Genomic DNA, 18,786 nt, shown 5'->3' with positions numbered 1-18,786 from the left:
TTCTTTCTCTGTATATAATACATGCCTTTTGTTCCACTACTCTGTATTCCACTGAAGGGGATCACAGTCCGTGATCGAAATATATGGATATCATCTATTTTATTTCTTCTTATCCAACACAGTGGGTTCTTGTTGAAATTTACGAATGTGTTACGACATTACTTTGTAGCTATATGTATATACAATTACTATTATGGTACTACTATAGCGTGAGGTCTACTGCCATATGTCGCCTACCCAGGTGAAGCCTGAAGTCTATCACGTGACCCGCGTTCTTCCGGGATGCTCCCCGCACCTGTCCAATAAACATGTGTCCTGTCCAAATACATAAAAAACGTGACCTGTCCACGTGACCTGACTTAACCTAACCTAATAGTGTCATTCTTAGAAGGTACACAAAGTGTGTATCACTAGAATAAACGTATGGAAATATATAATATCTTTATTTTTACATTTCTTCCTTTAATATGAATGTAAACAGAAATGCAATTATCTAAGTCATTCCTAGGATATGTACAAAATGTGTGTTTATCGCTAAAATGTATGGAAATGGTAGACCTCAGGCTATAGTATGGTAGACCTCATGCTGTAGTGTGGTAGACCTCACGCTATAGTGTGGTAGACCTCACGCTGTAGTGTGGTAGACCTCACGCTATAGTGTGGTAGACCTCACGCTATAGTGTGGTAGACCTCACGCTATAGTGTGGTAGACCTCGCGCTATAGTGTGGTAGACCTCACGCTATAGTGCGGTAGATCTCCCACTATATTGTGGTAGACCTCACACTATAGTGTGGTAGACCTCGCGCTATAGTATAGTAGACCTCACGCCATAGTGTGGTAGATCTTCCACTATATTGTGGTAGACCTCACGCTATAGTAGCACCCCTATTACTTTTAATATCTTTGTGATAAAATTACTTCTCTGTGAAAAAAAAAATTATATATAAACTTAATGGAGAGCATTTTATAAGCTATTCAGCTTCCGCTCTCTCCTTTTCAACAAATTAATGTTTATATGTATGTATTTATGAGCATCTTCAACATGCAAATGTAATGTGTAATATTTTGTTGAATAAACTGCTAAATTGAAATTGAATTTTATTGAAATTGAAACATGCACACGCACTGTGTCACGCGCGGGCAGTTGCGAGAAGGAGGGGGTGGGGGTGGAGGCATCTACAGGCTGATCCTTGTTCTCTAAGGCCTATTGGCTTATACACTTAAATTATGCTAGTATATTTTTTATCAGTTTCCACTGTTTTACACCCCGTTTCAATTTGCAAGCAGCCTCCGAAGGGACTAATAGGTCTGTTGCTGTTTTAATCTCCTTTATCTAGTAGGTTGTTTACAACATACGTGATGATTGGGCGCACCACCCCCCCTCCGATCAATTAGGCAATCCAATCTTTTACTGAGAGTTATTCTGATTTGGTACCCATGATAATGACTTTGTCAGTTCATACTGATAGAAAGATAATATTATCTGACAACGTCGCCCACAAATTCAATAACGAGTTAGACAAAAACCTAAGGACACTACTTGTTGAGCCTCCTATACCTGGCTACGCACTGTATTGCAAGGCAGCCCCCAGCTAAGTGCCAGACCAGATTACCCTCCTGAAGAAAGATAACCGTGCTGGCAAAAGCGGTGGACCACCACAGGAAAGCCCTCAAGTAAATTAAGTATATGACCACGAAATACATTACAATTACCTGATTTATAGACAAAACTATTCCTTATGGTAATTACACATAAAAATATAGACTTCAAAAACACCCAAAATTACATGTATGAACTATCGTGTTTGTAATTACTGATTTTGTTTTCAAGTGTAGAAAAGATGCGAAGAGAAACAACGGTGTGTACGAATATTCTCAAGTTGGCGCCTAAACTCCTGTTTCGATCTTGTTGGTTTAGTATTGGAAATAAGTTACTATAAAACGTAACTCTTACCACTTGAAATACTTTTTAAGGTACAAAAATTCCAAAAATTAATGCAGCTATACTTTAGATATGCTCTAATAGAGCCAAATGTTACAGAATAGTGGCCCGTAAGGTGAGTTGAAGCCAGTGCCAGTCACTGTCATATCGTTTTCGAACATTTGTTTACTCTTGAAAATCGGGATAAACGAAAACTTTCTTCATGTTAGTTATTCGGGAAGCATAACTAGGTGTCGAGACATGATTATGGTTTTCATTAGGCATATCTAGTTGTACGGTGGTGATACTGGCAACGAAACAAATGATAACTATAGAAAAGCGGTACATTGACAAACTTACGTGTTGCTACATGCAAGGAGTGAAACAAAAGTGTTACACAATTTGAATATAAATACTCATAGATGCGTCATTTTTAAATAACATTCAGATTCAGATGTGATGTCAGTGTGATGTACGGGCTAAGCGGAAGAAAAAATATTGACATTCATTAGATATGACATATGTGCCATGGTAAGTGTTTGTTCAGGCCTTTATATGATAATAATAATTGCATGATGATGATTGGTGATGCTTGATTTTCGGGCGCAAGGCCAAGAGAAAGCAATATTCAATATTGATTATCAACCTTATTTTTTTATCAATGATAAATGACAATGTTGATGCGTATTATTTTTGGAAAAGTTTATAAGCTTGTTTGCTGTTATACATACTACTGCATGGTTAAAATTAGAATTGATATGATAATAATTGTCAATAATTGTTCAAATGATCACAGGAATCCTGAAGGTCCTCTTCACTGACATGTCACATAATTTCTTCCTTCAGCTTTGCCCCTCTGATACTTAACACAACAGAGTAAATTTTTTTGCGATTAAAACATGGAGAAGACCTGATTTCCCACAGGTCCCCCCAAATTGTTGGGGAGATGTAGGCATAAGTGCATAACTTCAATGTTTAATCACTTGTAAATACGCATTTGCGACAGAAATGATGTACACCATCGTTCATATCACAACATCTCCCACCAGAAACACATAAGCCACATATCAAAATCGTTGGTTGTGTGAAACCATAAATTGTCTGAAGACCCTCCTTAGTGACATTGAAATAAGTTTTTGAACATGAATTTAGAATTTAGAAAACAGGTAAATTTTTAGGAGTGCACACCGAAATGATATAGGAATAGAAAATTGAATATTACTTTTGTAAATGATTTTATATCAAGGTAATATATGTCTTTCTCATTGAAAATCAATGACGGAAAAAGTTGCTCAAAGTGATACACTAACAAAATTACAAATGGAGTTGTGACAAGTGCCTGAGATGACATCTTAATCTTTGCTTTGATACTTGAGAAAGATGAAAAAATTAAAGTATGATAAATTCATCTAATCTAATCTAACCTGCATTTAATAATGTGGTATCTGTAATGCTAGAGGTCATCAGGGTCATCATCACCAGGGATGTTGACGGCTGGTCATGGCATTCTATTGGACTGCAGGATGAAGAGGAGTAACTTCAAAAAAAGCATGAAGCTCAACTCCATACCACTGTTTATAAAATATGACGTCACTTGGAGTAGGAGAATACCTGGCACACAACATAGTCATCGGTATCATCAAACTGACATTGACAGGACTGGACAGATAATAACGTGGTATCTCAAGCCTATTGTTGCAACCCATTCTATAGTGTATTTGCTTTTAGCAAGTTTTTTTTTTTTTTTTGTCATTGATTTCTGCCAAGAATGGTTTACAAAATTAATATTTCATTTTGTATTGCTATAGTGTTTAGGTGTGCACTTCTTTAGATTTACCATTGTTACCTTGAGTTTCTCTGGCAAAATAGTTGCAAACCCATAGTGGCTGGCAACAGTCCTCTAAGGGAAGAAGTTGTCAAACTGTAAGTTGATAATAGTAGAAGGAGAGCAGATGGTTGTCAGCTGTCCTTGTGTGAAAATGTAGGGATAATATGTACAATTGAAGTTGGTGGTGATCCTTAGCCTGGTCTGGACACTACCATGCCCTCCAGATGGAATGAAGGTATTGATAGATTTTGAAAATGGGCAGTAGGGAGATGACAGAGTGATACAATAGTACTCTTCCCACAGTAACAGAACTAGGATCCTCCCCTTTCACTTTCACTTTTTCTTTTTTGTCAAACTGCAATTCTTGCTGCCTCCCACCTCATGATCAGCTTCCCTCCCCTCACCCTATAAAACCATCTTTGTCTCACACAATATTCTAGAAGCTGTTTCCACACTCCATTCCTGCCACAGATTAATTCACAAAATCCACTCTTAGGTCATCCATATTTCCTTCCACTTCAAATCCATGTCTGTTTATGGCGTGCCATTTCATGTTGGCATCCTTTACAATAAACAAGCCAACAAGGGCCTCACAGTGTACTATCAACCCATGCAACAGACTTTTATTTCACTCTTAGGTCCACACTAAAAAACTTGTGCAAAAAATATTGTCAGGAACACCCAATAAGCCATTTTGACTATTAGATCTCGTACACCCGTAACCTTCTTCCCATCTGTATAACTTATGCTTTCAGACAACACTGATATAGATAAGAACAGATTTAATCAAGTAACTTATTCCAGAAATTATAGGTTCCAGATTACAATCATGATATATAAATGCACACCATACAAGCAAACCTATAGGAAAAAAGGAATTATCCTTGACTCTTGCCCACAGTTACCCAACTTTGCTGCAATATATGTAAGCAGTCATTCAGTAGGGAGATGACAGAGTGATGCATATTTTCCGGCATATTTGAAACGCAGGATTTTGTTAAGAAAATGAATGCAAAAATCACCCTGTGTTATTGTGTTCATTGTATGTTGCAAAGTATATGATTGCACATGAAATTATTTTCTTTATTACTTTTAAGACAAAGGTTAATTGAAAACTGATAGGGATTTTATTTACAGATGTGTATGTGAGCTTGGGAAGTTAATCTTTAGAAGAAGTTAAAGAAGCCAGACAAAATGACGGAAAGAATTGTGGTGTTGTTGGACATGGATTGCTTTTACGTGCAGGTAGAAGAGCGTGACAATCCACATATCAGAGGAGTTCCTGCAGCAGTGGTTCAGTATAATTCCTGGAAAGGAGGAGGGTGAGTCCTAATTTTACAGCTTAGGAAGAGTTCTTGGTGAAAGTAACCTAATTTTCTATTGGTGAATAGAGTGAGTAGATATGGTTTTGTCTGTTAGTTTTCTCATAATTTGCTAAGATAATGTGTTGTTTATTTATTTGTTTATTTTTTTATGTACATTTTCAGGATCATAGCAGTGAATTATGAGGCCCGAGCATTTGGTGTTAAACGTGGAATGCGTGGTGATGAAGCTCGGGCCAAATGCCCTGAAATACAGTTGGTACAGGTGCCTGTTAATAGAGGGAAGGCTGACCTAACCAAGTAAGGCATATTATTTTTTGTCTTTAATGAGAAGGATATATAAAAGAAGGAAATATTATATTAATGAAATATTAGTGTGGTATAGACACTTGATAAGGTGTCACAACTATCTACATTGTTATTGTATTAGAATGGATCTTCGCCATTCGTATACTATACAGTTGGTCCATATATAAGTTGTTTTCTTTATTAGCTTTTGGATGGTGACTTTCAGTTGTGTTGTCCATTAGTGTTTGTTTGGTTTCTTTTGTTTTATTGGAGAAGGGTGTGAGTCAACCTTTTTGTTGAGTCTTGTCTTCCCTAATTGTCATGTATCTTATTCAGTGAATATGGGTAGTCCTTCAGTCTATTGCCCCTGATCTCTTGCAGGACACCCATGGCTACCAGGTAACCAGCACTGACCACCAGTAAGACCCATATGTCACTCATGGAAGAAATATTGTGTTGTTGTCAAGGGATTGTTAGTGTGGGGTATTGTTGTTGTTCCTTAGACTGTCTGGCCAAGCAGTCCCGTCTCTGAGGAATGCCATGGCTGGAACAGGTTTTCCCACAAATATTTTATAGAGTGTATATTGTGTTGTTAGACATTGATGTTGATGTTAAACATTGATGTTTATTTCATGTTTAGAGTATATTTATTTGCTAGAATGTTTTGTGTCTGTGTTGATGTATGGTGACTGCAAATCCAGCTTTTTTTGTATTGGTTTGTGTGGGCCAGTGTGGGTGCACATGTGACGTGGACCAGCGTGAGTGCATGTGACATGGACCAATGTGTAGCACATGTTGCACTTGATGGATGTGTCTGAGTAATTTATATTTTTTTGTGCTTGTGGGATGTATATGGACCTGGTCAGTTTCTTACTAGCAGGAGGTGTAGGAATGTGGATGCCAGAGCACTGACCTCCATATGTGAAAAGTTGACAATAAAAGAGAGGGAGGTAGGTGGATGTGAAGTAATAGGCATACATACATATACCAAGGACTTTTTCCCCTTTACAAGGGAGGTAGCCAAAAAGGAAAAGGCATAAAATCATTCCACTTGGATCGTAAGAGGCGAGAAGAAAGGGACGGGGATTGGGACCAGGCATCTTTCTCCTTGTAGCCCCACAGGGGACATTCCTAAAAAAAAGTAAAGGCATAAGAGGGTCTAGGAGTAATAGGCAGGATAGAGTTAATTTTTGGGCTTGATCTAGAGACCAAGGCACTACATCTCCATATGGAGGTGGGAGTTGAATGATGCCCTTGTAGCCGGTAGCCATCCAGGTCTTTTCATTCAGGTTCTCTATCTTCTCCTGGTTGTCAGTACTGCCACTTGCCAACACAACATCTAGCATCTGCAATATATAGGATAGGTTGTTGCAAGAGTTTCTTTGGGTACTGTGTTCTCTTTTTCAAAATTGAAGTATGTAGGGATAGAATGGGTGGTAGTGGACTTTATACCTTTGTTTTTGGCTACCTCCCTTGTAAGGGGAGAAAAAGTCTTGTATATGTATGTATGTATTTTCTTTGCTGAGATAGTTATACAAGAATTTTTGTTTACATGTTGACTTACTTTATACCTACATACATATACCAAGGCTTTTTCCCCCTTCCAAGGGAGGTAGCCAAAAAGGGAAAGGCATAAAAACACTCCCACCCATTTCATCCCTAAATACACTCCACACCCCTCCCACCCTCCCTCTCATCTGAGCACTTACTTTATGATATAGCTATTTATTATGCAATGTAATTATGATGTCATATTTACCTAGTTGTTTTTTGCGGGAAGGGGAGCTACAATCGTGGGGTCCCGCCTTTGTATCTTGCTGTGTCTAGTTTGCTCTTAAACTCATGAATGGTTTTTGCTCACACTATTTTTTCATCCAGTTTGTTCCAAGTGGCCACCACTCTGTGGAAAACTGTTTTTCTTCAGATTTCTTCTGTAGCTATATTTTTTTTATTTTCTTTCCATGTCCTCTTGTGTTTCTCTTGTCCCAGATTAACAAGTCCTCTCTATCAAGTATTTCTGTGCCCTTCATGATTTTGTAGATGTCAGTAGGTCACCTCCCTCTCTTTGCTCCAAAGTTGGTAACTCCAATTTAGCCAATTTCTCCTCATATGACAAGTTTGCAAGTGCAGGGGCCATTTTTGTGGCTGCTCTCTGGATTCTTTCTATTTTTCTAATTTGGTGTTTGTTATAGATATCGAAATGCAGGACGTGAAGTTATTACTGTTCTCTGTGAGTACAGTGATTGTGTTGAACGTGCAAGTATTGATGAAGCTTACATTGACATGACATCAGCTGTGCTTGAACGAATAGCCAAAATGGATGAATATTTGATAGATAAATCTATTTTTAAATCAACCTGGATATCTGGGTTTGATAACTTGGAAGGAAGTGAAGAAGAAAATAAAGAAGGTAAGTACACCTTGATCTCTTAATCCCACACTTGATGACTGCTACTAGTGTGGACTTTTGGGCTCAGGACATAAGCCTACTTCGGGAATTGGCTCGAACATAAAACACCACCAATTCCCAAGGTGGGTTTATGTCCTGGGCATAAATGTGGAGTGTTTTCAGGGATGGAATGGGTGGGAATGATTTTATGCCTTTTCCTTTTTGGCTACCTCCCTAGTAAGGGGGAAAAAGCCTTGGTATATGTATGTATGTATATGTACATAATTCAGTAGCAATTAAGAGTAAGTAAAAGTTCAGTCCTCTGATACAGTATTCATAACTATTTCTTATTGGTTGCAGACATAAGGCGACAGGGTGTAATAGATTGGCTCAGAGCTCTCTACCAGGACGAGCAGTGTTCCATCGAATGTGGTACGTATTTGAAAGATATTACTTCGGATCATCCATCTTGGGATGACTTCAGGCTCGCTGTAGCTGCAGCCACTTTTGAGGAAGTAAGAGCAGAAATATTTGCCAGAACAGGATTCAAATGCTCAGCAGGGATTGCTCATAACAAGGTAAGTAATGATCTTGGTGTGTTCTTGCTCAAAACAAATGGATGATGGATGAGAGTGAGTGGATGCCTTGGTTGGCTACTCCCTTTGTAAGGGGAAAGAAGCCACTTGGCTTATCGATATATAATCTTGGCGTATTGATATATAATCTTGTTATCATTAGATTAATTTTGAAGGTGGGAAGCGGAAAGAATCAATAAGTGTTGGCGAGTGATAAGGCTTAAGGTCACTGAAAATATCGGATTTTTTATTTTATTTTATTTTATTTTTTATTCATTTTATTTATTTATTTGGGTTTTTTATACTACAGACTTTTGTTTAAAATTTTGTAACGTGTTATTTCTTTATTCCTCCAGATGCTAGGAAAATTGTCTTGTGGTATTCACAAACCCAATCAGCAGACGGTTATGCCCCAGAGCCAAGTGCCGCAGCTCTGGAAAGGGTTGCATGTATCCAAAATTCGAAATCTCGGTGGAAAGTTGGGCGATTCATTAGTGGAACACATGGGATGCACCACAATGGCAGATCTAGCCAAACTCACTTTTAGAGAGTTACAAGGAATGTATGATGACAAAACATCGTAGGTATTCTTTACTCCTTAAAAGAATTCATCTGATATTGATGTAAATACAAATTTTGCTGTTAATTTGTTAAATCTAATTTTGACCAAAAATGTTCTCCCTAATTCTGTTTTATATTCTACAACCTGGTTTCATATTGATATTTTGATTCTATAGCCGATGGCTATATAATTTAGGAAAAGGCATAGATCATGATACAGTGGTTTCTCGTCAATTACCAAAAAGTATTGGCTGTGGAAAGAATTTCCAAGGCAAAGAAGCCCTTACAACCAAAGAGAAGGTATTGTATGAAGTCATATTGTGAAGATACACGACTCTTCTGCTAATTTTTCCTTGTTAGACATATAGTATTTATTGTCTGGTTGTCACAGCTTTAAATATTGACATTTATAATCGTATATTTGTTCCTGCTGATGCTACCATGCAGCAGGCAGTTTCTGAAGTAGTGTAATATGGATGTGACTGTAATTCATTTAATATCAATCATGACAGGTCAGTAAATGGATGCGAAGTCTAGCTGACGAGTTGCAGGAAAGACTCGAGGCTGATCAAAATGCCGTAAGTTATGGTTTGGTTTAAGTTTCGTTCCACTGTTACATTAGAACTTGATGGTCATGATGTCCCCGCATGCGGAAAAGGAGAAGACGGGGAGAAATCCCTTCGGGCTGCGTCAATTTTTTTTTCCTCATACATACTTCCTCACCTCCCATCCCCCTATATATGTACATAAGTAACTAAAATTTTTGGAAAAGAAGTTTAGAATAAGTAACTAAAATTTTTGGAAAAGAAGTTTAGAATTTCAGCATTAATGTGATATGTTCATGGTATCCAGCTTCTTCTCTTGTAAGTTTCTGTTATCTTAACTTTATTATACTTATAAATGGAATGCATACATATATATATATATATGTATACACACACATATATACATATATATATATATACATATATATATATATATATATATATATATATACACATATATACATACATACATATACCAAAGGCTTTTTCCCCCTTACATGGGTGGTAGCCAAAAAGAAAAAGGCATAGAAACCACTCCCACCCATTTCATTTCCCATATATTCCACTCCCCTCCACCCTCCTCCCTCCCTCCTATCTTGGCACCTCCTCCAGATGACAGGACATCCCTGCATCCTGTCCACTGCCCTGGGTCAGAAGCAGTGTCGCAAGACACAGCACATCCACAGCAAGGCCGCTTCATAAATTCGGCAACCCCCCCTCTCCGTCCCCTCATGCAGAAAAGGAGAAGACAGGGAGAAATCCCTTCGGGCTGTGTCAATTTTTTTTTCTCATACATACTTCCTCACCTCCCATCCCCCACCCACTCCCCCTCATGCATCACAGTCTCATCTATACACAACCCTTCCCCGTCTGGGGTATTGGCTGCATGTTATTGTGGCAAAGTAGCGTGCAGTTGATACTTTAGGGTCTATATGGGGCGCCCCTACGGACCAGAGCCACACACCATTTTTTCTGTGATAGAGGAAAACTCTGTACATAGAGAAATGATGACACTTTTATACTACGACTGTCCCTCTGTTATGCTGTCCCCCAACCCCCTTGTTACTGTCCTGTACCATTTCTCTGATTATCAATTTCCTTTTTTCGCCTAACTACCCTGTGGTGTGGGCAAAAGAATACTGCCACAAAGTATTTCCACTTGAGTCGTAAAAGGCGACAAAAAAGGGACGGGGGATGGGATTAGGAGTCCTACTACCTGTAGCCCCAAAAGGGGACATTCCTAAAAAATGAAAGATACATTTATATATATATATATATATATATATATATATATATACATACATACATACATACATACATGTACACACACAAATTTATATACATCAAAAGGCCCATTCCCCCTTGTGAATGGGGGGTGGCTTATTCAAGGTATACAACCACCTTTTGTTCATTGTACACCCAACCAACACCCATTCATTGTCTCTGTGCATAGAATGAGAAATGTAGAGGTAAGGCAGAAAGGGGGGGTAGAGAGAAGTTGGATAGGGTGGATCAAAGAGTTCTGAGGCTGTTTAGGCATGGGGAAGGGTGATGAAAGACCAGTAAAAGAGAGTATGGGAAGCAAATGCAGATAGAGGGAACCTGATAGAAAGACCAAGGATTAGGTGGATGGATGAGGTAAAGGTGGGCTTGGATGAAAAGAGAATGACTGTGGAGCAGGGTAGATAGTACAAAAGAGAGGAGTAAATGGCAGAAGATAGTGAACGGATGAAAACATGACATGGCCCAAGGGGATGTTTTTCTTGTTCCGTTAGTTATTTTGAGTAGGTAAGGTTGGGGATCACCATATAAGGAAGCATACATACAAATACCAAAGGCTTTTTCCTCCTTAAAAGGGAGGTAGCCAAAAACAAGGCATAAAATCCACTCCCACCCATTCCATCCCCACACACTCCACTCCCATCCACCACCACCTCTCCCTCTTATCTTGGGTCCTCCTGGATGACAGGTCATCTCTGCATCTTGCTCACTTCCCTGGGTCAGAAGCAGTGTTGCAAAACACAGCTCATCCACATCAAGGCCGCATCATTAAATCAGCTTTGGCTCTTGGGTTTTGCAGTAGAAGTGCTGTGTCTTGCTGCATTGCCTTCAATCTGAACAATGGTGAGGTTGGATAACCTTTTTGTCTATGAGATGCTGAGAAGGGAGGGGCATGAAATGGATTTAAATGTGTATGTAGTGGTGCCATCTCTCATACAGGAGGGAAAGATTCGTTTGTATGTATGTATACAATACAATTTTTCTTGTCATATAAGCTGTTTATAAGGTAAATACTCTATTTTATTACTCCTTTCAGAATAAGCGTAAAGCTAAAACCATAACAGTCTCAATACGACAAGATGGAGATGAAAAATATGTTTCCCTTTCCCGGTCATGTCCGTTGCCCAGCTATAGTGCAGAGAAGATAAGTCTTCTTGGAATTTCGCTTATCAATCATACCAACGAAGCATCACCAAAGGATTCAGCATGGTAAGATTTGTACATACATACATACATATACCAAGGCTTTTTCCCCCTTCCAAGGGAGGTAGCCAAAAAGGGAAAGGCATAAAAACACTCCCACCCATTTCATCCCTAAATACACTCCACACCCCTCCCACCCTTCCTCTCATCTGAGCACCTCCTGGATGACGGGTCATCCCTGCACCCTGCCCACCGCCCTGGGTCAGAAGCAGTGTCGCAGGACACAGCACATCCACAGCAAGGCCGCTTCATTTAATCGGCGACCCCCCCTCTCCGTCCCCCCTTGCATATAAGGAGAGGACGGGGAGAAATCCCTTCGGGCTGCGTCAAAACTCACTCACACACACTACCCCACCCCCCCGCCCATTTCTCCCCATGCAGTCACAACATCATCCATATACAAGATTTGTAAGATTTGTAAATTTGTAAGATTTGTAAGATTTGTGAATTTATTCAATCTATTTGATTTATATAAAACCCATGTAGAGCACAAATTTACATATATACATACAATGGGGACTCTACGGCGCCTTTATGGACCAGCGTCACATGGTGACTGGAGAAGTCACACAAGAATGCAAATTGATATCAACTTTTATCCCTCCTGTCTGCTGCCCTCTTTAAAGATCTCCTTTATCGAGCTTGTCTCTTCAATACCACTTTTGTATGCATTCTACCTTACCAATAGAACATTTATATTGTACATACATATACCAAAGGCTTTTTTCCCCCTTTATAAGGGAGGTAGCCAAAAAACAAAGGTATAAAAACCACTCCCACCCATTCCATCTCCAACATACTCCATTCCCCTCCATCTTCTTACCTCCCTCTTATCTTGGCTCCTCCTGGATGATGTATGACAAGTCATCCCTGCATCTTGTGTACTGTCCTGGGTCAGAAGCAGCACCGCAAGATTTGTAGATTTATTAAATCTGTTTGACAAATATAAGACCCATATAGAGCACAAACTTAATTACCTGAAAAAATTAAAGGATTGGTATTTATTTATTTTATCTATTTATTTATTTATTTTAATTAGAGAGAAGGTTGGGGATAGGGGTAAGTGGAGAATGGTTGTATATGGATGATATTTTGACACAGCCCAAAAGGATTTACCCCCGTCTTCTCTATTTTCCGCATGAGGAGATGGAGAGGGGGGTCACTGAGTATTGAGGATGTGCTGTGTCTTGCTGTATTGCTTCCAACCCAGGCAGTGGGCAGGAGACAGGGATGACCCGTCATCCACAAGGAGCTAAGACGAGAAGGAGGAAGGGGGTGGTGGGTGGGAGTGGGTGGATGCCTTTGACTTGGCTACCCCTCTTATAAAGGGGAAGAAGCCCTGCTTATGTAGATTGACAATTTTCTATGCATTTGTTTTTTGGCTACCTCCCTTGTAAGGGGGAAAAAGCCTTTGGTATATACATATGTATGTATGTTATTTGTTTGCTTTCTCTCTTGCTTCTTTTTCTTTCTCTTTCATTCATTCTTTCTCTTTTCCCTTTTTGTCTCTTTCTGTCTCCCTCTTTTTCCCTCCCTCCCCATTCTTTCCATTCCTCTTTTTTCCTCACTCTCTCTTTCTATCTCCCTGTCTCCACCCCCCTCCTCTTGCCCTCCAGGAGATTCACGACTTCCACTTGAGAGGAGTCATTCAAGGAAGAAATATTTTATTGTTGTCTGAGTATAGCTTCTGACCCAGGGCAGTGGACAAGGTGCAGGAATGACCCGTCATTCAGGAGGTGCTAAGATAAGAGGGAGGGTGGAGGGGTGTGGAGTGTATTCAGGGATGGAATGGGTGGGAATGATTTTATGCCTTTTTCTTTTTGGCTACCCCCCTTGGAAGGGGGAAAAAGCCTTGGTATATGTATGTATGTATGAATATAGCTAGGATGGGAAAGTGTAAAATGAGGTGTTTTGTGCCCTCTATGTGATGGTTGCATCTGGAGCAGTTTGTTTCTGTAGTCAGGCCTGTCTGTGCTGGTACTGTCTTGAGTGTTTGAAGTGTATGCTCAGATAAAAAAAATTCTAATAAGGCAGATGTGTAAGAAGTTCATGACAGAGACTAAAAATATCTTTTAGGTTTTCGTGAATTTGGAGAAGGCACATGACAGGGTTGATAGATAGGTGTCATGGAATTTGTTGCAGGTATATGGTATAGGGATACATACATACATATACGTTGGCCATGGACTTTTAAGTTCAGAGGAATCACAATTCCTATTTGTCATGGTGTGTGATTTTGGATATCACATTTTCACAGCACATAACAGTAAGAGGGTAGATGTACTACTCACTAATAGCTAGGTAATCGTCAGAATGAAGGCAAGATGTTTTTTTTTTGTTTTTTTTATGGTGACTTTTATATATTATTATTTATTGCAAAACCAGTTTATTTTTTATGGTTATGAAAAAAAAAAATGTTTTACTTCAGATGACATATAATTAGCTCCATGTTTCTTAGATGATGTTATGCTTAAACAACTATGCCAGCTGTGTAGTTAATGAATGGAATAAACTTCCTTTAGAGGCAGTGCAATGTAGTTCAGTTTGAAGGTAAAGAATCATTTAGATAAACATCTAAATAAGATGCTGTAATGACTATCATTTATATTATATTATTTGTTTGTTTTGTTATCATTTGTCTGTTTATTATTATTTGCTTGATTCTCATTATTAGTTATATGTCAATTTATTATTATTAACTATTCACATGTTTGTTTATTATTTAACTACCTATGCATTTATTTTTGTATTTTATTTATTATTTACATTATTATAGTTTTTATTTATTCATATATTTATTAATTTATTTATCATTATTATGATTTTTTTTGCATCCAACCTAGATATGGACCAAAAGGTCTCCTGTCGGCATGCTTCGCCTTTGTAATCCTTTGTAATCCTTTACACCAAGGCTTTTTCCCCCTTACAAGGGAGGTAGCCAAAAATGAAAAGGCATAAAATCATTCCCACCCATTCCATCCCTGAATACACTCCACACCCCTCCACCCTCCCTCTCATCTTAGCACCTCCTGGATGACGGGTCATCCCTGCACCTTGTCCACTACCCTGGGACAGAAGCAGTGTTGCAAGACGCAGCACATCCACAGCAAGGCTGCTTCATTAAATCGGGGACCCCCCATGCATAAAGGAGAAGACGGGGAGAAATCCCTTCGGGCTGAGTCACAATTTGCTCACACATACTACCTCACCCCCCATCCCCCCTTTTAAGGGAGGTAGCCAAAGTCAAAGGCATAAATCCACTCCCACCCATTTCATCCTCACATACTTCACTCTCATTCACCACCCCTCCCTCCCTCTTTTCTTGGCTTCTTGGCAAATAAAATAGTAAAGATAATTGTAAATGAAAAAATTGGGCAGTAACAGTTTCTGCGGGACTTATACATACATATACCAAAAGGCCTTTTCTGTGTATAAGGATGTGTCCAAGTCTTAAGTATACACCCACTTCAAGAAAAGAACTTATTGAAAGAAATTTTTTATACATACATACATATACCATGGCTTTTTCCCCCTTACAAGGGAGGTAGCCAAAAAGGAAAAGGCATAAAAACATTCCCACCTATTCCATCCCTGAATCCATTCCAGATCCCTCCACCCTCCCTCTCATCTTAGCACCTCCTGGATGATGGGTCATCCCTGCACCTTGTCCACTGCCCTGGGTCAGAAGCAGTGTCGCAAGACACAGCACGGCCGCTTCAATAAATCGGCGACCCCCCTCTCCGTCCCCCCATGCATAAAAGGAGAAGACGGGGAGAAATCCCTTTGGGCTGCGACAAACTTTGCTCACACATACTACCTCACCCCCCATCCCCCTGCCCATTCCACCTCATGCAATCACAACATCATCCATATACAACCATTCTCCATTCACCCCTGTCTTCTGTCCTCTCCCGTCCTTCCTCAACAGACATTCCCCTCTTCCCCAAAGCCCCCTTCACCCCATCCATCCACCTCATCCTAGGACGTCCCTTCATGTTCACTCTCTCCACATCTGCCTTCCATACCTCTTTTACTAGAAAAGAACTTATTGAAAGAAAACAAAATATATATATATATGTATATATACACACACACACATACCAAAAGACTCTTTCTCCCTTGTAAGGGAGGTAGCCTTGTGAAGTTATGTATAGTATGCAGGACTTTATTAATTTTTGTTTAAATCTAATAGTAACCATGTGGTTTTCTTTCCACAGGAAACCAAGTATAAAACATATTGGACTCTCGGCTGGAAAATTTGAAGACTGTTTATCATTCTCTTGTAACAACATCCAAGACATGTTCAAGAAAATAGCACAAGTTTCAAAGCCTGAGTCAGGATCTACAGATACCATAGTTAACAGTGACAAGAAAGGTGATACTAAGAGTAAAGAGGTCTGGAGGAGAATTAATAAGACCAGTCAACTTGAGAAAATGTTTGAGAAGCAGAGAATAATGGAGACATCTACACAAAAACTGTCTGAGCACCATGAAGAAAGAAATTTGGAAGTAAAGACATCTGTTTCTCCTGTGTCAACATTACCCCAGGGTACAGCAAAACCCACTAATTCATTTTTCAAGAATTTCATGTTAAGGAAGAACATTGATGCAGGTTCAGCTGAAAAGGAGAACAGCCACGATCTTTCAAAAAAGGAGGACTGTACTGTCACTAACACTTGTGAAGTAGTAAGTGACGTGGAAGTAGTGAGTGAGAGTAGTGATACTGAAGTGGACAATGAAGAGAATGGGAATAAATCTGGTGACGATTGGGATGTTGACGAAAATGAAGAAAGTCAATTAGATGCACTTGTTGATGAGCTGAATCGTGAGGAGAGTGAAGGGAATATAAACAAAATTGAAGAAGCTACTACACGTGGTGAGGAGGAAAAGGAGTTTGTGATAGAAAGTGGATCTGAAAGTGGTGATGATTGGATGTATGAAGCATCTACCGATGTTGATTCAAGTTACCGTTCCCAAGAATGTGCAGAAGCCAATGTGAGTCCAGATATGTTTGGGAGTTGTGGCTCTGATAGTTCAAGTGCAAAGGAAAGGGGTTCAAAAGTTTCAGGAAATACGAGTGATGAGGTGGGTGATAAGGAACTTGTCAATGCTGAGAATTCTACCGTTAGAGACAGTGATTCAAATGATGATGAAAAAGTTGAGACATTTATTGCAGATGTTGGAATTCCGCAGAAAGAAAACGGAGAAAAAAGTGATTGTGCTAAACCCATGGAAAAATGTCGTATTGAAAAAGAAAGTCATGATAGAGTCACTGTGGGGGAATTGTTCCCAAATATTGATGAAATTGATGAAAGTGTACTGCCACTTTTGCCCATACAAATGAGAAAGGAAATTGAGAAAGCAATGATGCTACATAGGGCTAAAATAGAAGGCAGAAAGGCTATAAAGAAAGATGGAATATGGAAATATGTTGTGGAGAGCCCTCCTAAAAATGAAATATCTCGTACAATCAATAGCCCTCAATCAGAGAAAAAGCTTCAAATGTCAACAGATGACTGCCAAAGTAAGAATGTAGATCTTGCTTCTATTGCAAAGAAGACTGCAATTAATGCCTTGCAAGCAGTTGGTACTGAAGAACCAACCACCTCAAGTCACAGAAATACCGAAGGATTAGTATGTAAGAGTGATATTGATGTTCATAATGCTGAAAAGAGTGTAGGTCATTCAGAAGAACAGATTATAGAAAGAAGCGAGGAAGACATGTTTACGTGTGATCAGTGCAATGAAAAAGTTTGGGCATTTGAGTTCGCTGAACATCTCGACTTCCATGTAGCAGAGAAACTACAGAAAGATTTTCGTAATGAGGGAACAGAAAGGTGTAACAGAATAGGAGAGAACGGAAGTAATAGTAATCTATCTTATCGACAGCCTGGTAAGGTTGTATTTGGGAAGAAAAGGGGTCGCCCTAACAAGAGAGGGGGCGCTGATAAAAGGATGAAAAAGCTAGACATATTTCTTGTGAAAAGATGATGAATATAGTGAAGTATAATTATGTAGTGATGCTTGGTGGTCAAGTAGTTGAGGGTGTTGCTACCTGGGTAAGAGATTAGGTGTGGAAGTGGTTTGAAACTGCCAAATGGCAGGAAAGTTTAGTAAGACTACTACATTAGATTCCCAGCTTCAAAAAATCCTTTGTAAGGAGGAACTGCCTGAGCTCAATCTGAGAAGGGGTGTTTGTGATGTAAAACCAAATCATAATTAATTACCTTTTATTCTTATTTATTGTTTTTAGAATGTATTTTTAGTCATTAGAATATTTAACAACGATGTTCTCACAATGAGATTTTAGCACTTCATATTAAAGACTTTACTTCTAAGAAACTGGTTTCAGTACCCTGCATCATTCAATTCAATGTAACCAACAGTGGATGTCCACACATGATGGTCCTCATGAACAGATGTAAACGAGGATCATTTCCCTGTCACATCTTCACTTGGCATATCAGCATCCTCACTATATTCCAAGGGATTCTAACCTCCTTATAAGGGTTGGAAATCTCCTCCCATACCATTTTGTGCCATCATTGGGTAAATGTTCATTGGATTGTGGTATTTCATCACAGGAAGTTTCATCTTGTATTGAAGTCCCTTGGTAGAAGGTAAATGTGTGTATTTACCTAGTTGCATTTTACGGGAAGAAAGCTATGCTTATAGTAACCCATCTTTGTATTTTTCAGCATCAAGTTTGTTCTTAGATTCTTGTATAGTTTTTGCACTTACTGTTACCTCATCCAATTTATTCTGGATATCCACCACTCTCTAATTTCTTTATATTCTTTTTAGTGGGTGTCCATAGTGTCACAGCATACTCCGATCTTGGTCTTATCAATGTAACCAATATTTTCTTTACC

General features: G+C 39.1%; 1 protein-coding gene across 3 annotated transcripts; it reads left to right on the top strand.

Annotated features, from left to right (window-relative positions):
* Positions 1–1,539: 1,539 nt before the first annotated feature.
* LOC143028388 (DNA polymerase eta-like) lies at positions 1,540–18,246 on the top strand. 3 transcript variants are annotated; one of them, XM_076190382.1, is made up of 10 exons: positions 1,540–1,675; positions 4,888–5,072; positions 5,238–5,372; positions 7,553–7,770; positions 8,110–8,327; positions 8,681–8,904; positions 9,062–9,185; positions 9,398–9,463; positions 11,748–11,920; positions 16,132–18,246. In XM_076190382.1, the coding sequence occupies exons 2-10, from the start codon at positions 4,945–4,947 to the stop codon at positions 17,903–17,905; spliced, it is 3,060 nt and encodes a 1,019-aa protein (XP_076046497.1). In that variant the 5' UTR covers positions 1,540–1,675; positions 4,888–4,944; the 3' UTR covers positions 17,906–18,246. The 3 variants fall into 3 exon arrangements, with proteins under 3 accessions (XP_076046497.1, XP_076046498.1, XP_076046496.1); XM_076190383.1 differs by having other exon boundaries at positions 1,552–1,684; XM_076190381.1 differs by lacking the exon at positions 1,540–1,675 and adding an exon at positions 2,114–2,453.
* The last annotated feature ends 540 nt before the right edge of the window (positions 18,247–18,786 follow it).

The sequence above is a fragment of the Oratosquilla oratoria genome, chromosome 9 (genome assembly GCF_046742065.1).
Source record: "Oratosquilla oratoria isolate Oo_2021 chromosome 9, ASM4674206v1, whole genome shotgun sequence".
NCBI classification, from domain to species: Eukaryota; Metazoa; Arthropoda; class Malacostraca; order Stomatopoda; family Squillidae; genus Oratosquilla; species Oratosquilla oratoria.
The sequence above is the reverse complement of the archived record's forward strand: the minus strand, read 5'-3'. Positions and strand labels throughout refer to the sequence as shown.

Excerpts from the sequence above, each read along its gene's own strand:
- LOC143028388 (XM_076190382.1), top strand. The coding sequence starts at position 4,945 with ATGACGGAAAGAATTGTGGTGTTGTTGGACATGGATTGCTTTTACGTG. Across the intron at positions 5,373-7,552 it reads GGGAAGGCTGACCTAACCAA|ATATCGAAATGCAGGACGTG; the intron begins GTAAGGCATATT and ends TGTTTGTTATAG. Across the intron at positions 11,921-16,131 it reads TCACCAAAGGATTCAGCATG|GAAACCAAGTATAAAACATA; the intron begins GTAAGATTTGTA and ends TTCTTTCCACAG.